At 32.7% G+C, this 19,328-nt stretch overlaps 1 protein-coding gene and 1 long non-coding RNA gene across 6 annotated transcripts in view; one reads left to right on the top strand and one right to left on the bottom strand.

The window, feature by feature from the left end:
- Window positions 1–19,328, top strand: part of LOC139488019 (target of Myb1 membrane trafficking protein-like) — a 36,808-nt gene that overhangs the window by 10,062 nt on the left and 7,418 nt on the right. For 3 of the 5 annotated variants that reach the window (XM_071273325.1, XM_071273328.1, XM_071273327.1), the window contains 7 exons: window positions 6,760–6,945; window positions 15,481–15,559; window positions 15,856–16,007; window positions 16,627–16,738; window positions 17,236–17,332; window positions 17,653–17,725; window positions 18,625–18,648. In XM_071273325.1, the coding sequence (XP_071129426.1) occupies window positions 6,760–6,945; window positions 15,481–15,559; window positions 15,856–16,007; window positions 16,627–16,738; window positions 17,236–17,332; window positions 17,653–17,725; window positions 18,625–18,648 (723 nt within the window). The remainder of the gene's footprint in view (window positions 1–6,759; window positions 6,946–15,480; window positions 15,560–15,855; window positions 16,008–16,626; window positions 16,739–17,235; window positions 17,333–17,652; window positions 17,726–18,624; window positions 18,649–19,328) is intronic. The other 2 variants (XM_071273326.1, XM_071273329.1) reach the window with 1 other exon arrangement.
- LOC139488021 (uncharacterized) lies at window positions 942–4,153 on the bottom strand. The gene is made up of 3 exons (XR_011655913.1): window positions 4,013–4,153; window positions 2,309–2,348; window positions 942–1,126 (listed from the first exon to the last, which is right to left on the bottom strand). It is a non-coding gene; the product is annotated as an uncharacterized lncRNA (long non-coding RNA).

Below are 19,328 nucleotides of genomic sequence, written 5' to 3' on the forward strand. Positions count from 1 at the left end.
TCTTCAATGCAGCGAAAAATTCCCGCACCCGGAGGCGTCCTTCAGCTGGCCCCTATACAATATATATACTAGTTCAGTGATAACGATTTAATGTCATGTTTGTCTGTGATGACCCCCCTTTTCGGGATTGCATGAGAATTGTAGTTATCTCGTACCCACATGCACTTGTTTCTATCCATAGGAAGGTCGACTATCCATATAAAACTATTTATATGGATAGTCGACCTTCCTATGGATAGAAACAAGTGCCTGTGCTCGTACCGCATCAGAAGGACACATATCAACTGAGCAATAATGTTTGGAACTTAGTTTTAAAAATGATGACAAAGTAACATTATGAAAATATTTTTATTAAGCTGAAATATACATTTATTCTTTACATGTTTATGTCTTGTAAGATATTTTATTTCTTTCCCGTTTTTTAACATTTGCGTCTGGAAAGTTGAAATGTTTTAACTTAATCATTTGTGTTAATGGACCATCATCCAAACATCCATAGGATGTGATGGATGATGGACATTCTGTAAGGAAGCCGAAGACTTCGCGGGTTAAAGATGAATATCTTATTCTACAGGCTAGTAACGACCTTGTTTTACAGTTGAGTGATTTTAAATCATAATCACCTGTACAAATCCACTCATGCGTGCATATATAAACCCGTGCACACCTGTATTCTGTCTCATTTTAAAGTATCCCGAAAAAGGATGTGAGCGAAAAAACTCATTTAATTGTATATAAAATGGGTGGGCCATAAATCAAGGGCGGGTCTTTAACCCGCGAAGCCTTCGGCTTCCTTACAGAATGTCCATCATCCATCACATCCTATGGATGTTTGGATGATGGTCCATTCTATTACAGAAGCCTACAGCTTCTTGGTTAAAGATGAATCTTTAAAGCAAATAGATCAATTAAATGAGATAAAAATGGCCACAAATATAAGATTTGAAACATCCACATTTAATGCTGTCATAAAATATTACAATTATCATAATCACATAATCATGACACAAAGTCCATAAAGTTCATTTATATATCCAACACAACATCCTGAACACAATCCTGGAAAAATCGACGGCTCTGGTCAATCCACGTACAAAGTTATCGGTTTCTGTAAAGAATGGAACTCCTGTAAAATATTATTTAGGTTGTCATTAAACAGACAAAACAGCATTAATAAATTTCTTTTTACCTGTCTTTACACCTCTTTTAGCTTCAACCTCTCTTAGATAAAATTTCTTAAATGTTTTTGCAGATTTCCAATTTGCTGTTTTCATAATTATATCTAAAGTGATACCAGCACTAAAAGCTGCAGATGTAGAGGCGCCTCTGAAAGAATGCGCCTGAAATTTTGTAACATCAATACCAGATGAAGTCAAGACAATTTTTAACCATCGAGCTAAAGTTGAGGTTGATATTTTACGCCATGTTCTAAAAGACACCAGGAGATAATCATCTTTGCGCAATTTTTTGGTAGCCTTCAAATAATATTTCAATGTGTATACTGGGCAAAGTTCTTTTTTCTTGTATGTATCCAGAGTTATGTTCTGGTTAATCCTACCAATTCTGTCTGTTTTTTGTAAACAGTTCATAGTAAAAACAACAGTTTTACTAGATGTTTCCATGTAATTCAAATTCAAATTTGTCAAAGTTTGAGCTCTTTGAGCAGTAGTTAAAGCTAATAAAGTTGCAATTTTTAAAGTTAACATCTTGAGACTTAAACTTTCCAGTGGAAATAAAGTTTCTAAATAACGAACAACTTTACCAACATCCCATGTGATGGAATATTTAGGCAAAGGTGGTCTTGCATTAAAAATTCCTTTCATAAATCTGGAAATGAGATTACTATTGATTACTGTATTACAGCCAATTGATGCCAGAGTCTGGCCAATAGAACACTTGTTCATATTAATGCAACTATAAGATTTGCCATCATCATAGAGTCTAGCGAGAAAATTCAATACTTGTACTTCATTTGGTGAAGTGGTATTGATTTTTTGTGTATTACACCAAAGATACCATTTCCGCCAACTATATTCATATTGTCGCGAGGTAGAGACTCTCCATGACTGAGTGATGATGTTTCTAGCTGATTTTGAAATTCCCTTCTTTTGGAGGGAATGCCTGATACTACACAAGCGACTAGGAATAACTTTCTCATGTTTAGCGGGTGCTTTTGATTGTTGTGTACAAGTCTTAAAAGATCTTGACAAAAAGGGAGAATAACAGGATAATCGACCAAACAATTCAATAATCTTGGAAACCAAGGTTGGGATGGCCATGTTGGAACTATCATTAAAACCATTCTCACCTGTTCCTCTTCTACCTTGTTCAAAATTCTTGCTATGATACTGAAAGGAGGAAAAACATATGGTAAATAATTTTTCCAAGAAAAAGAAAAAGCATCAGAAGCCATAGCATCTGGATCTGGAAACCATGAGACATATTTACTTAACTGTTTATTAAGTCTAGAAGCAAATAAATCAATATTTGGTTGAAAGAAATGCCCACAAATATTTCTAAATATATTTTCTTTCAACTTCCATTCAGAAGAGTCACTAAAATTTCTTGACAATTGATCAGGAGTAATATTATCTTTCCCTGCAATATGGACTGCTGTTATAAAATTGTTTTTATCAGCAGCCCAGAACCATATTTCTCTTACTACTTCCAATAGTGCTACAACACTACCTCCCATGTTATTTATATATTGAACTGCTGTAGAGCTATCAGATTTAATGCAAATATGAGAATTTGAAATGTTTTTTCCTAATGAAAAAAATGCATATTTTATAGCTAAAAGTTCTAATATATTAATGTGTGAAATGCTTTCAGATTTCATCCATCTTCCTTGAGTCTTATTTTTACCATAAACCGCTCCCCATCCAATTTTAGAAGCGTCAGTTTCAATATACTCAGTAGGAGTACCAAAGCTTATACTTTTCCCTTCATTCCTATCTACATTTTTAATCCACCATAAAATTTCATTTCTTGAATTCTCGGAGAGACTCATGATACCATCATAATTGTCATTGTTTTTGCTCAAAGCTAAAGTTTTCTCAATATCTAAATATCTATGAAAAATTGGTGCTAATAAAACTGCACATGAAGCTGAAGTAAATAAACCTATTAAAGAACTTACTTCCCTGATAACAGGATTGTATAAACTATAGATTTTGTTTGCACTTTTCAAAATCTTTTGTATTTTTTCTTCTGTCAGAAACACTTTAAATTGCACAGAATCAATCAAATATCCTAGAAAAATTATTCTCTGTGTTGGAATGAATACTGATTTTTCTTTATTTACTAAGAACCCTAGAGAGTGTAACAGATTTCTCAACATGACAATATTTTCATAACAAATGTTCTCATAGGGACTATGTAATAATGAATCATCTATGTAGAAAAAAGACCCTACTCCTTGGTTCCTTATATGAGAAAAAACTACTTTCATAAGTTTTGTAAAAATTCTAGGTGCACTTGCTAACCCAAAACAAAGACAAGTAAATTCATAAATCTGATCTTTCCAAACAAATTTCAAATATTTTCTACATTTTTTGTTCATTGAAATTGAAAAATATGCATCGCATAAATCTATTGATGTAAAATAATCATTCTTTCTAATATTCAACAGAACAGACTGTAAATTTTCCTGTTTGAAATGAAAATATTTCACATATTGATTCAGACCTTTCAAATTTATTACAGGCCTATATTTCCCATTCTTCTTCTGAACAAGAAAAATATTTGATATAAATTCATCTTTCTCATGATTCGAAATTTGTATTGCACTTTTTGACAATAAAATTTGAATTTCATTATCAATTAGTTCTATTTCAGTTTTGTCAAAATTCATAATTTTTGGCATAAAAAATTGAACCGGTTTATTTTCAAATTCAATTTCATAACCGTTTTGAACTAGACTAAGAATCCAAGGATCGTATGATATTTTTTCCCAATTATGTAAACCAAAACGAATAGACCCAGCTATAAAAGTGGGAGATAGATTTTTTACCTCTAATATCTCCTGCCTCTTTGGTTTCTGTAACCAGCTCTCCCTCTGTAGCGGGAGTTTCTCATGCCTCTTTGGCCATAATTGTTGTTTTGGTATCTTCCTCTGCCCCTGTTTATACCTGGGGGGCAACCATAGCTGCAACCCCCTTGTCTCCAGTTTTTTGAAGTAGCTGTATTTACAACTCCCTTCATCTTCTGGGCATCATTAATATCTTTAACTTTCTTGGACACATCATCTCCGAACAAATATTCGGTAACGTCTAAATGTCTTGTACACAGTTGATGGTACTTCTGATCCATATTGTTTTTCAGTGTCATGCGTCTAACATATGATATTTCAAAAAATGCTGCACAAAGCATTGACAGGGCATTATTAATGTTGACCCTCATTTTAGCCACCATTTTTACTGTATCTGGTTTGGTCAGTGCTTCTGCAGTACGTATTACTGGTACAATGCCAAAACCCAAGATCCTTTGTATGGTTTGAAAGGACAGATCATCACTTCTGGCTTGGCGATTCAATAGATGCCAAATCTCAGGATTAACTTTAGGAGGTGCCAAAGACTTGCTATTTGAAGGAACTTTATAATCCTTAGCTATTTCTGTAATAACAGACTTACGATTTGTCACAGCGTTTACAAGAGCAGCGATACTCTTATGTGTTTCGTCACCAAACTTGTCATCATCTTCAAAAATTTTTGGTATAGCATAAGCGACTCTTCCTCGCTGTTTACCTCTGACTCAAACTCATCATCTGCATTGTTTCCAAAAATGTCATATTGACTAAAGTCAACTTCACCTTCACCTTCGTCTTCTTCCGGTGCAACCGGGTGTTCCGGTGCACTCGCTAATTCATATCTGTCGGCATTACTATTTTGCCTGTCTAACAAGAGTTCTAGTTTAGAATAAATTCTTCTGAATTCATCTTCTCTTTCTTTATCTTTATCTGAAGGTTTTGCAATGTTTCCCCGTTTTACGGGAGCCTTTCCTTTCCTGTTCTTGCCAGGTCCCTTACCCGGGCCTCTTTCATTGTTTTGTTTACTTGTGCTAGTTTTCTTTAATTTCTTAACACTTTCTGGGGGAACCACGACCGACTTTAATTGTCTCTTTTTGGGTGGTGAGAAGTGTACTGACTCATCAGCCACTGCAGAAAACCCAGAGAAACTAGCTTCGTCCCCCGAAGCCAGAATGGACATAATGTCCGCCGCCACTTGGCTGGACTGGGAAAGACCCGAGTCGGAGTCTTCAGTACTAGACATTATAAAGTATAGACACGAGTCGTGTCTGCTGATTCAGCAATTTTATTTTTACTTTACTTTACTCGTTCTAGCCTTAGAATAAAATGAGACAGAATACAGGTGTGCACGGGTTTATATATGCACGCATGAGTGGATTTGTACAGGTGATTATGATTTAAAATCACTCAACTGTAAAACAAGGTCGTTACTAGCCTGTAGAATAAGATATTCATCTTTAACCAAGAAGCTGTAGGCTTCTGTAATAGAATGGTTAAATATAAATTAATAATGAAAATTGTTAAAATTAAATCAATAAAGGAAATTATTGCCAAGGAAGTTACAAACACTACCAGGGGATAATCCATGATGATTTCTTTTTGAGTTATATGTTTCAGCACATGTATATTTGACCCCAACTTTAGCCTGGTAAACGTGTTGTCTCCTTGTGAAATATAAAACATATTAAAATGACTTTCTGCTAAAGTCTTTTATTTATATAAAGTTAAAACCTTCTTACTTTTAACTAGACAATACTCATGTCAGGTTTAATTCTTGTATATACATGTATGTGGATGAAAAATAAAAGTCCCCAAACATTAACATGGCAGCAATTGCTTTTACAGCCTTTAAGGCTTTGATTTCGTCTACTCATCTCTTATTTGACAATATTAGTTTTAAATTTTGGCTGAGTATATAAGACATGTGCTGTTCACTTTTGACAGTTTGACCTTCTGCATCTGTCTGATATTTTTTTAAACATCACATTAGATATGCACCTATGAAGGAAAGTTTTATAGGTATCTAATGTTACATAACAATCCATCATTATGACATTAATTTATGAAAGAGATTGAGGTTTTAAAATTGTAGCTGATGATCAATATGTAATTGAAATTTTGCAAGATTTGTAATACATCTTATTGAATATTGTTTTTTTGTTAGTGAAAGTTGCATGTAATGCTTCATACATTTCATGTTTTCATACAACAAATTTGTATAAAATGATTTTGTGAGTGAAAAAAGCATGTGCAGGTTAATTCATTTTTATTTTTCATTCAACTTCCAAATTTTATGATGTTATTTGTGAGTGAAAGTTACATTTGTAACTTTAAATATTAGGAGTCAATAATGTATATTAAGCTTGTGAACTTTTAAAACATAGAATGGGTTATTATTGAAAAATTCAGGAACTCAAAATTGTTGATAGAATGTTCTGGTTTTGTTATGTTTATTCCAAAATGTCCTTTAAATCAAGATGTTCTTCAAATTTTTTGTCAACTTGTATTATTTTATTTTCAGAATATATCAGTTTCACTAAATATTTTTTCTTTCTTTCTAAGAAATATTTATATCAAATCATTCAAATTACAGGAGCATATATAATAACAGAAAAAAACTAAATTGAAATATAAATAAAACACAGTAGCTGTTAGAAGTTATAGAAAAAACTATATTGTATGAGTATTTTATAGATGATTATATTTTCATCATGCTTTGTTAATGTTTGTAGGACCAACCACCACAAATAGCACAAATACCAGTAGTTCCAGCAGGTCCCATTAATCCAACAACTGAACAAATGGGAAAGTTAAAAAGTGAACTCACTGTTGTCAACGCAAATATTAAAGTAATGGGAGACATGTTAACAGAACTTGATCCATCGAGTGTAGATCCATCAGATTTAGAATTACTACAGGTAACTACAGGATTTGTAGCTTCTACATGACTTTGTAAATAGACTTAATCCATTCAGTATAGATCGGTCTGATAAAGGGAGATTACTCTGTATTTGCTTTCAAAATACAAGTGCATTCTATTATCATGCCCTGTCAAAAGAAGAGACCAATAATGCTTTCTGGTTTGTGCATCTGCATCTTAGTCTGTCCATACATCCATCTTAACCCTTTCATGCCAAATGTATCCTTTTGGCACCCTCGTGCCCATGCCGAATGTATCCTTTTGGCACACTGCTGTAGATGCTGAATGTATCCTTAATACATAAATTTCGATTTTTAGACGGTCACAGTGCAAACAGTAAAACTAACGTTTTGACATGTTTCTTGGCCCAGTTGGTTCATAGATAAATTAATAAACACCAACTGCAATCGATATATAAGTATCGGGCGTAAAAACGCTGTCAAAAACTGTTTTTTTAAAGATTGTTGAGGAAAAAAAACCTTGTGAAAAACAAAATGGCAGAATTTAAAACAATCGCGGTCAGGAGTTTCATTTCGAGTTGAAACATTTAGAAAACTTAACCTGCGGTCATGAAAGTCTTTTAACTTATACAAAAGTAATGTATGTACGTATATTTTGGAGTTGTGAGAAGGATATTTGCAAAACAACCTGAAATCAAGACTTTGGTTGTTGTCAGCAGGTGCACGACTGTAACTTATTATTTCTCGCTGCCGTTTGACAGTCAACCTTTCATTACCGATTGGATCAGAGTTGTTTGCTATCGTTTTAGACACCCTTGGGAGTCTGTGGTGCCGCTGAATATTTGCTTATCTGTATTACATTTATTTGTTTTAAATATTTTTAAGCAGTTAAGCTGCTTTATGCGAGCACCCTAGATTTATGTTCTACCAAATAAATGCTGAAATATGTCCCACTTTTATTATCTGGCTGGCTATCATGTTATTTATAACTAATTGGGCACTTTTTTCATACTTTTTATTTTGGAATATAAAAAATAATACCATAAAAACGTTAAATGGTCGTCGATTTTCCCAAAAGTTTTGAAGTTGCACATAGGAAGTAGTGCTCGATAGAAATCCTTCTATTGTTTATTACCCCCTGTGCTGTGGGCTAAGATGTCAAAGAACAATTGTATGAAATATTTGATCGCTAAAAATCTATAAAGATGAGTCGTTTACATTTCCCAGATGGCAAAAGTCGTAGGAATATTGTTTGTCATCGATACGTATTACATACGTCAGTAGTCTATTAATAAGCTGATATAAGTTGGCTGTAATTTCAAATTACATAGAAGACGAAATTTACGTACCTTTTATATTGGGAGAATTCTGATGATACATGTACATCGGTACTTTATTATTAATCATTTTATTCGGTTTTTTGTCTGATTGAGATTATTTAAATCATCTTTATTCAGTAATCTTTAATGTATGCTCATTTGTTTTTTTGTTAAAATTATTCCGATTTCTAGCAAATCACCTTCATGCTTGTCAAATTAAGTTGTTGCTATTGTAGTTTTCTGATTGGTTGATGTCAAGGTCATGTTAAGATTGTTTCGCTTTGGTGTTACACAATGTAACATAATGCTACACATGCTTTGATTAAGCTCCATGTGGTTCAATAAATATTGTGATGTAAACTTTAACAACTGTTTTCTAAAAGACGACATTATTTAACTTAAAGTCGCATACTTTGTAAAATATTAAGTCCGAATCTGTGACGCGTATCACACCGTAATTGTTTTTGATTAACAAGGACTTTTCGATTTCCGGTACAGAAAAATACGACTTTTATATGTTTCTTTTTATAATTTTTCACATTTAAACACTCGTTAAGTGTTATTGAATCAATTCTCTGTGGTTCCTTCAGCAACTTTATGCTGGTAAACGATTTCCCCATGAAAATAATAAGAAAAGAAATCGCATGATACGATAAAAAGGTAACGAGTCGACTAACGAGACTCTAGAAACGTTTAATATGTTTTCAACAAGTTGAAGTTCCAAACAAGTTTTTCTTAATTCTTACTAATACAGTTATTGAAAGTATAAATAAATGTTTTTATGCCCCGTCTACGATAGTAGTAGGGGCATTATGTTTTCTGGTCTGTGCGTCCGTTCGTCCGTCTGTTCGTTCGTCTGTTCGTTCGTCCGTTCGTCCGTCTGTCCCATGTCAGGTTAAAGTTTTTGGTCGAGGTAGTTTATGATGAAGTTATAGTTGCATCCATTTGTAACTTTACATACATAGTCATTATAATAGGGAATTTCTAAAAAGTACCTCAAATTTAGGTTTTGGTCCTCATTTCATGGTTCATTGAACATGAAAATGAGATTGTGTGAAACAGCTCTTTGCCAGGTTAAAGTTTTTGGTCGAGGTAGTTTATGATGAAGTTATAGTTGCATCCATTTGTAACTTTACATACATAGTCATTATGATAGGGAATTTCTAAAAAGTACCTCAAATTTAGTTTTTTGGTCCTCATTTCATGGTTCATTGAACATGAAAATGAGATTGTGTGAAACAGCTCTTTGCCAGGTTAAAGTTTTTGGTCGAGGTAGTTTATGATGAAGTTATAGTTGCATCCATTTGTAACTTTACATACATAGTCATTATGATAGGGAATTTCTAAAAAGTACCTCAAATTTAGTTTTTTATGCCCCACCTACGATAGTAGAGGGGCATTATGTTTTCTGGTCTGTGCGTCCGTTCGTCCGTCTGTTCGTTCGTTCGTTCGTTCGTCTGTTCGTTCGTCCGTCTGTCCCGCTTCAGGTTAAAGTTTTTGGTCAAGGTAGTTTTTGATGAAGTTGAAGTCCAATCAACTTGAAACTTAGTACACATGTTCCTTATGATATGATCTTTCTAATTTAAATGCCAAATTAGAGTTTTGACCCCAATTTTACGGTTCACTGATAGAAAATGATAGTGCAAATTTCAGGTTAAAGTTTTTGGCTTCAGGTTAAAGTTTTTGGTCAAGGTAGTTTTTGATGAAGTTGAAGTCCAATCAACTTGAAACTTAGTATACATGTGCCCTATGATATGATCTTTCTAATTTAAATGCCAAATTAGAGTTTTGACCCCAATTTTACGGTTCACTGAACATAGAAAATGATAGTGCAAATTTCAGGTTAAAGTTTTTGGCTTCAGGTTAAAGTTTTTGGTCAAGGTAGTTTTTGATGAAGTTGAAGTCCAATCAACTTGAAACTTAGTATACATGTGCCCTATGATATGATCTTTCTAATTTAAATGCCAAATTAGAGTTTTGACCCCAATTTTACGGTTCACTGAACATAGAAAATGATAGTGCAAATTTCAGGTTAAAGTTTTTGGTCAAGGTAGTTTTTGATGAAGTTGAAGTCCAATCAACTTGAAACTTAGTATACATGTGCCCTATGATATGATCTTTCTAATTTAAATGCCAAATTAGAGTTTTGACCCCAATTTTACGGTTCACTGAACATAGAAAATGATAGTGCAAATTTCAGGTTAAAGTTTTTGGTCAAGGTAGTTTTTGATAAAGTAGAAGTCCAATCAACTTGAAACTTAGTATACATGTTCCCTTTGATAAGATCATTCTAATTTTAATGCCAAATTAGAGAATTTATTCCAATTTCACGGTCCACTAAACATAGAAAATGATAGTGGGAGTGGGGCATCCGTGTACTGTGGACACATTCTTGTTATGCCCCACCTACGATAGTAGAGGGGCATTATGTTTTCTGGTCTGTGCGTCCGTTCGTCCGTCCGTCTGTTCGTTCGTTCGTTCGTTCGTCCGTCTGTCCCGCTTCAGGTTAAAGTTTTTGGTCAAGGTAGTTTTTGATGAAGTTGAAGTCCAATCAACTTGAAACTTAGTATACATGTGCCCTATGATATGATCTTTCTAATTTAAATGCCAAATTATAGTTTTGACCCCAATTTTACGGTTCACTGAACATAGAAAATGATAGTGCAAATTTCAGGTTAAAGTTTTTGGTCAAGGTAGTTTTTGATGAAGTTGAAGTCCAATCAACTTGAAACTTAGTATACATGTGCCCTATGATATGATCTTTCTAATTTAAATGCCAAATTATAGTTTTGACCCCAATTTTACGGTTCACTGAACATAGAAAATGATAGTGCAAATTTCAGGTTAAAGTTTTTGGTCAAGGTAGTTTTTGATAAAGTAGAGGTCCAATCAACTTGAAACTTAGTATACATGTTCCCTTTGATAAGATCATTCTAATTTTAATCCCAAATTAGAGAATTTATTCCAATTTCACGTTCCACTAAACATAGAAAATGATAGTGCGAGTGGGGCATCCGTGTACTGTGGACACATTCTTGTTTTATTATGATATTAGTAATGGAAGACAGTTAAACCGTAATCAACATATTTTAATTCAGTTATAATTTGAGACGTAAAAAAAAATCGAGAGTGAAAATGGGGAATGTGTCATAGAGACAATAACCAGATCTTAGAGCAGACAACAGTCGAAGGTTACCAATGGATCTTTAATGCAGGGAGGAACTCCTTCACCCAAAGGATTGCTTTTGCTGGCCCCTTAACACAATAACCATGATAACAAAAATGTAAACTATTTCAACTAGTCACTTGTTCAGGTGGAACTTTTAAACCAGAGGAAGAACAAAGTAACTACAATGTAGTTAATTAGCTTTTCGGCTAGTTAGTTCTTTCCGCCTGGAACTTTCCAACGTCGGAACAAAAGAGCATTTACAATAACTTGGAAATCATACTAAAATCAGAAGTATACACAAGAATTAATAAAAAATTTTAAAATGTACAAAACAATTATGAAAAATAAATATGATATACAGCAACAATCACCGCATAAGTGGGTCATCACTATGGACAGGTACATACAGAATGTGGCGGCTTAAACATCTTAACTGGCCCAAAACTCTCCCTTAACATAGGACAGTGTATGTGTATAATCTCAGACATTGAATCTTTATAAATATAAATTGGAAATAACTTTTGAAAGTGGTAGGATTGCATAACATAAACATTACTGTACAAGCATTATTTGATACTTTAGAAATAGCTGAGAACAATGCCTGAGATAAATATTGTGACTAATTCTTTACACTATTCATCTGAACATGGCCAAGTTTGCCTTTGGGTTTTTGATTAACTGCCTATAGCACCCTTTGGTGTGATTTTTATATTATACTTCCCCCATGACACAGATCACATTCATTGGAAATTTTATGGATTTAGAACTTTAAAAAAGTGCACTTCTTGGCTTCATTTGCTTTTATTTATTGGAAAGCTTTATCTCATTTACATATGGAAGAATTGAGGCATTACTGGAGTGAAGTCATAAGTAAAGAAGTCCCATTGATTATTATTGCAGTTAAAATTTATTTTTAATTAGTTCATGATCGCTCATCAATGTGTGGGATATTATACAACTCATCTGGAAGAGTTATTGTCCTTTATCGAGCTCGAGTTATCTTTCTTCTTTCCAAACCGTAAACAAATGGCGGCCAAAATCTACGTGAACGACAGTCTTGATTTACAAGTATTTTTGCCAAGGAAACGGAAACGCTTTTTAAAGTATAATAATTTAGTGGCGCATAGAAATAGCATTTTGAAACTCACGTTTGCTTAAAAAATGTTGCCGAATGTAAGTCAAAGCGATATACAGTAAGCAATGCCAAAAATTATCTTCCGACTCAGTCAACCTACGTTATCGACACACGCTGCTTATTACTCTATGAAAAGTTTATGGGCGTTCAACCTGTGATATTTTTCTACAATTTATCAAAATTTGACCGCATAACTCGCTACGGTTCCTGAGATTTCAATGTCCAAAACTACGAGGTCGTTTTTGCTGTAGCACATGTTCAATTAATTTCGGCCAGGAAATCCTGCGAAAAAAATTCAGTAGTGAAAGTGTTAATAAAAAAAGGTAAATTTTGGTGTAAGGTATGGTAAATGTTTGGAAAGTAGACTAATAATATTTTGTTGAGAACAAACAATCTGAATAAAATTGATAAAAAAATATATTAAATGTTTACTTCAGCGATATTTTATGATTTTTTAACAGTATTTGTAAGAAGAAAATATTCACCACCAAAGTCATCTCAAAAATATTTTTAACAATAAAGTACTGCATATAAATATTTCAATCTGATATAGGAGTGTCTGGATGACAATCTGATATAGGAGTGTCTGGATGATATCATATAAATATCTCAATCTGATATAGGAGTGTCTGGATGATCTCAATCTGATATAGGAGTGTCTGGATGATCTCAATCTGATATAGGAGTGTCTGGATGATATCAATCTGATATAGGAGTGTCTGGGTGATATAAGAGTGTCTGGATGATATCAGACTTGATTGAATGCTATCTGATATAGGAGTGTCTGGATGATATCAGACTTGCTATGCAATTGGCATTAAAGACATCAATATTGAAGTAATAGTAATTTTTATACGACCGCAAAATTTGAAAAAATTTTCGTCGTATATTGCTATCACGTTGGCGTCGTCGTCGTCGTCGTCGTCGTCGTCCGAATACTTTTAGTTTTCGCACACTAACTTTAGTAAAAGTGAATGGAAATCTATGAAATTTTAACACAAGGTTTATGACCACTAAAGGAAGGTTGGTATTGATTTTGGGAGTTTTGGTCCCAACATTTTAGGAATTAGGGGCCAAAAAGGGCCCAAATAAACATTTTCTTGGTTTTCGCACTATAACTTTAGTTTAAGTTAATAGAAATCTATGAAATTTTGACACAAGGTTTATGACCACAAAAGAACGGTTGGGATTGATTTTGGGAGTTTTGGTTTCAACAGTTTAGGAATTAGGGGCCAAAAAAGGGCCCAAATAAGCATTATTCTTGGTTTTCGCACAATAACTTTAGTTTAAGTAAATAAAAATCAATGAAATTTAAACACAATGTTAATGACTACAAAAGGAAGGTTGGTATTGATTTTGGGAGTTTAGGTCCCAACAGTTTAGGAATTAGGGGCCAAAAAGGGACCCAAATAAGCATTTTTCTTGGTTTTCGCACCATAACGTTAGTATAAGTAAATAGAAATCTATGAAATTTAAACACAAGGTTTATGACCATAAAAGGAAGGTTGGTATTGATTTTGGTTGTTTTGGTCCCAACAGAATAAGGGGCCCAAAGGGTCCAAAATTAAACTTTGTTTGATTTCATCCAAATTGAATAATTGGGGTTCTTTGATATGCCGAATCTAACTGTCATGACTGTGTATGTAGATTCTTAACTTTTGGTCCCGTTTTCAAATTGGTCTACATTAAGGTCCAAAGGGTCCAAAATTAAACTTAGTTTGATTTTGACAAAAAATGAATCAGTTAGGTTCTTTGATATGCTGAATCTAAAAATGTACTTAGATTCTTGATTATTGGCCCAGTTTTCAAGTTGGTCCAAATCAGGGTCCAAAATTAAACTTTGTTTGATTTCATCAAAAATTGAATAAATGGGGTTCTTTGATATACCAAATCTAACTGTGTATGTAGATTCTTCATTTTTGGTCCTGTTTTCATATTGGTCTACACTAAAGTCCAAAGGGTCCAAAATTAAACTTAGTCTGATTTTAACAAAAATTGAAATCTTGGGGTTCTTTGATATGCTGAATCCAAAAATGTACTTAGATTTTTTATTATGGGCCCAGTTTTCAAGTTGGTCCAAATCAGGATCTAAAATTATTATATTAAGTATTGTGCAATAGCAAGTCTTTTCAATTGCACAGTATTGCGCAATGGCAAGAAATATCTAATTGCACAATATTGTGAAATAGCAATTTTTTTTTTAATTAGAGTTATCTTTCTTTGTCCAGAATAGTAAGCAAGAAATATCTAATTGCAAAATATTGTGCAATAGCAAGATTTTTTTTTAATTGGAGTTATCTTTCTTTGTCCAGAATCAACTTAAATCTTTGTTATATACAATATACAATGTATATTCACTTTTTACTACCAACTGATAAATTAAAATAATCTTTACCATTCAGTGATAACCAGCAGTTTTTTTACATCTTAATATTTTATGATGTATTTAAATGAGTAGTTATTGTTGCAAACTCCATTAGAAATTTTAGTTGAGATTAGTTTTGGAATAAGGGAAAGGGGGATGTGATTAAAAAAATTGGGTTCAATTTTTCTCATTTGAAATTTCATAAATAAAAAAGAAAATTTCTTCAAACATTTTTTTGAGAGGATTAATATTCAACAGCATAGTGAATTGCTCTAAGAGAAAACAAAAATTTTAAGTTCATTAGAACACATTCATTCTGTGTCAGAAACCTATGCTGTGTCAACTATTTAATCACAATCCAAATTTAGAGCTGAATCCAGCTTGAATGTTGTGTCCATACTTGCCCCAACCGTTCAGGGTTCAACCTCTGCGGTCGTATAAAGCTACGCCCTGTGGAGCATCTGGTTTTACTTGGTATAGCTCATTTTGAACACCAGTACATCACTAATTAAATATGACCATACATGATATCCATATTATCAGTAAATGCCTTATAAAATAGTATATTTTATTGTTTCCTTTCAGGAATTGAATCGTACAAACAGACAAATGCAGCAAAGATTAGTGGATTTATTAGATAAAATAGCAAATGAAGAAGTTACTAGTAAGTTACTGTTATATCAATGTTATTTTCCTGGATACAATTTTTACATTAACTTAACCTGTAATCTGAGTCAACTTGGACTGTGATGTCACAGCAAATCATACAAACAAACTAAAAATCAGTTTGAAAAGGGGGTGACTCATCAGATCAGCTAATTCAAGTCTATTTTCAACTATTAGATAAACTGTAGTTTCCCCAGACTAAATTATCAATTAGTAACTTTAAATGGATTTAATGTTAAGACAGACTGAGAAAAACATAGTTGTAGTTATAAATTTTTGTCCTTTATATTTCAGATGAACTTCTGAGAGTGAATGATGATATAAATAATGTATTTTTACGGTATGAACGATTTGAACGATATAGAACTGGCCAATCACAAACAGACCTGAAAAAATTAGATACACCAATTACAGAACCAGTTATGTCTCCACCTTCTTATAATCAGGTAGGATTTACTTAGTATTCAACCTATCTACACTCTATTGTTATGTGTGGGATATACTGCAATCACTGTGTCCATCTGTTGGTCCAACAATAATATTTTTTTTGCAATCACAGAAACTATGAAGTCATGTTTAGTCAGAAGTGGGACAGTGATAAGTTATAACATGTAAGCACTATTTAGATTTGTCAGATACCTACTTCTTGTTTGCCCATTCTTTTAATTTTCAATATGTTGAATGAACTTTCATTAACCAGTTCTCTGTTAGTATTGAACAGAATGACTTCAAATTACGGCAGCAGTTAACAGTGATACAATGGAAGGTGTTTTGCCTTCTTAGGTTGGTCAGAGAACAACTTCTTGTGAAGATATTTCAAATTATTGATTCAGGGTATGCTTGGCATGACAAAAACTGCATTCCTGTTTAAAATATACAGTTAGTCTTAATACAGATGATTTTTTCATTTGGATTTTTTTACCAGAATTTCATTTGGTAAGCAGGAAGCACACATAACAGTTTTCAGAGGTGATTGAATGTTGTAGGTGCAGACAGTCATAAAATATTTTATTTGGGAGACAAAGTATCAGATTCCTTGTAAATATCCAGAACTTTATTTTGTAGGTAGAAGATACATCAAATCCACCTATTGCTAATCTGATAGATCTGGGAGACGATGGAATGGTACAGGCCCCAGGTCACTTACCACCAATAAATACACAGATGCAGAATATGAGTAAGTCTACTGTCTTTAGACCATAAGTCATGTATTGGATTATTGATTAAATGTAAGTCTTAGTGGTGGTATTTAAAAATGTTGATTCAACTTATGGCGGCTTAAAAGTTCAGTAGACCTATGTTGTGTCTCTTTGTTTGTAAAACCATGCTGTCTCTGAATCAAGCTTATTTATTAGTATAATTTGTCTTTATTGTTCCAATAAGATGAACATTTGATTGTCACCTAATAAAATCAGGTGCTATCCGACATTCCTGGATAAATAGTGAAATTGGTTCAAATGGAAAATGATTTATTTTGTGTTTTTTGACACTTTTTGGCACAAGTTTTGTTTTGTGAATGATGTAGATTGGTCCTATGAGTGGTTATTTTATTTTCAAAGTGATTTTTCTGGGTACCTTGTATGCATTTATATACAGCCTTGTTCTTAAATCATAAGGCATTTAACGGAGATGTTATTTCTTTGAACTAATCTATTTCTTATTGCTTTATTTCAGACATTGGTTCCAATCCTGCAGCCAAACAAAGTGATGATTTTGACATGTTTGCTCAATCACGTCAGTCTTTTGAACAGAATAAAGTTAAGACACAAGAGTAAGCATATACCATAGATTTCAACATTATTCAGATATATTCTGCAATTTAAAAGGAATTAAAATAAAAAAAATTGTTTTAAGAAATTAAAACTTACATGTTAAAACTATTTAAACTGACTTATAGTATTTTCAAACAAATCACCTCATTTTAGTGATTGAAAATAGTCCTTGTATGCCGAGTTAACTTTCATTAAAAAAAATACATATGAAACACTAAAGCAGGTATTGGTATGGAAGACTTTGATATTTTAACCAACATGTTTCACTGAAAACAGTTCACGATCTAAATGTATTATAAATGTTTTATGTTTGTTACAGTGCATATGCAAACCAACAAGAGGACCAGTTTACTGGTGGTGGGTTAGGCCAGGCTGTCAATGCCAAATCAGGGGTAACTATTTAATATATAAAGTAGTCATTTCTTATTATTATAATTATTTTTGATAAGTTGATTTATTATTTCCATTCGTATCAAATTATATCTATCACAATCTCACCATCAGCAGATCATCCTCAGATGTAAAAAATTATATTGATGGCTTCAATGAAAATTCAAATAACCACTGAGGAATATCCCTGTAACAGTTTTGATTCTTTAGCTAAATCAGATTTTCCAACAGTTATCCATTTGAATATATGAAAGAAAATAATCAGTTTTTCATCTGACAGTTTATATTAAAAAAAAAGTTGGAAAATATTTCCTATGAAAATGCAATCTGAAATATGTATTACAAATAGAAATAACTTTTGATATGAGTTTTGAATACCAAATTAAGTAACTCCTTTAACTCATGTGTAATGAAAAAGTGCATTTCAGTTAATCATTCCTAATTTTTAGGATATTAAAGCAAGCAACAATCAATCGACCAATCCAGTATTATTTTTAATAAAACTTGTTTATATTTATATAGACTTAATAAAATGCTTTATAAATACTGTTTACCAAGTAAACTACACTGTCCAATTAACAGACTGTGGATTTATTATTTCCATGGGTATTAATTTACAAAAATGGGGAAAAACTTGTAATTTTGTGGATAATTTGGTTTTGCCTAAATCTGCATTTTAAGCATAGAATATTGCTGCTTCGTTGAACGTTTAACTTCATGGTTTACCTTTACCCAAGACATCTACAAAAATTGGGATCCAAACAATAATAACAAATCCACAGAAGAAGTATTATAAAACCCATTTAACTATCACTGGTATAAGTGTATCAAACTGATAGTTAATTGGCAGATGGTGCAATTTTCTTATCATGTGATTATCATGTGATCTTGATTATAACAGGCCTCAGAGGAGGAAACATTACAGGTAACATTCAGAGTTCTCTCTCTTATATGTCAATCACTTAATCAGTTAGATTATCTTTAAGTTTGCATGTAGGGATACAATCACAACTCTCAGATAATTTATAAACTAGATAAATGATGGCTGAATATAGATATTGTTTCCACTACAACTTTTAGATCTGTAAAGTAATTACATATACAAGTATATAAAGAAAAGTAATGGAGGGTGGGATAGCAGTTTCAAGCCATATCTATGTCTTAAATAATGATCTTTTAAATGCTTTTCAAATTTTAGTATATTGTTACAGACGAAAAAGTTGAGGTCTGGTTCGTTGGTGAAGATTTTCAGTTTTGCCTTTTATCAGAAATAAACTAGATATGGCTAATAATTTTGAAACTGTCACACTGTTACCAGCTTCTTAGTGGATTCAAACTGTGAAAGAAGAATTATATGCCAGGAAAAAAATTGATTTTTGTCACAAAATCTCACAAAGTTTGAGCTTTATATCATATTCAGTCATTTAGAAGTTATCTGAGATTGGTGTGTTGGAATGGTTATAGAACCACACTGCTTGTTACAACGCTTGTTGCTGGTGGGATATAAATATAGAAGAGCTTACAAATTCATAAGATAGTCTTTGTCTATAAATCCTAACTTACAAACACCACTTTTTGCTGTCAAAGCTGCCATGATTTTCAATA

Source organism: Mytilus edulis, chromosome 9 (genome assembly GCF_963676685.1).
Source record: "Mytilus edulis chromosome 9, xbMytEdul2.2, whole genome shotgun sequence".
NCBI lineage: Eukaryota > Metazoa > Mollusca > Bivalvia > Mytilida > Mytilidae > Mytilus > Mytilus edulis.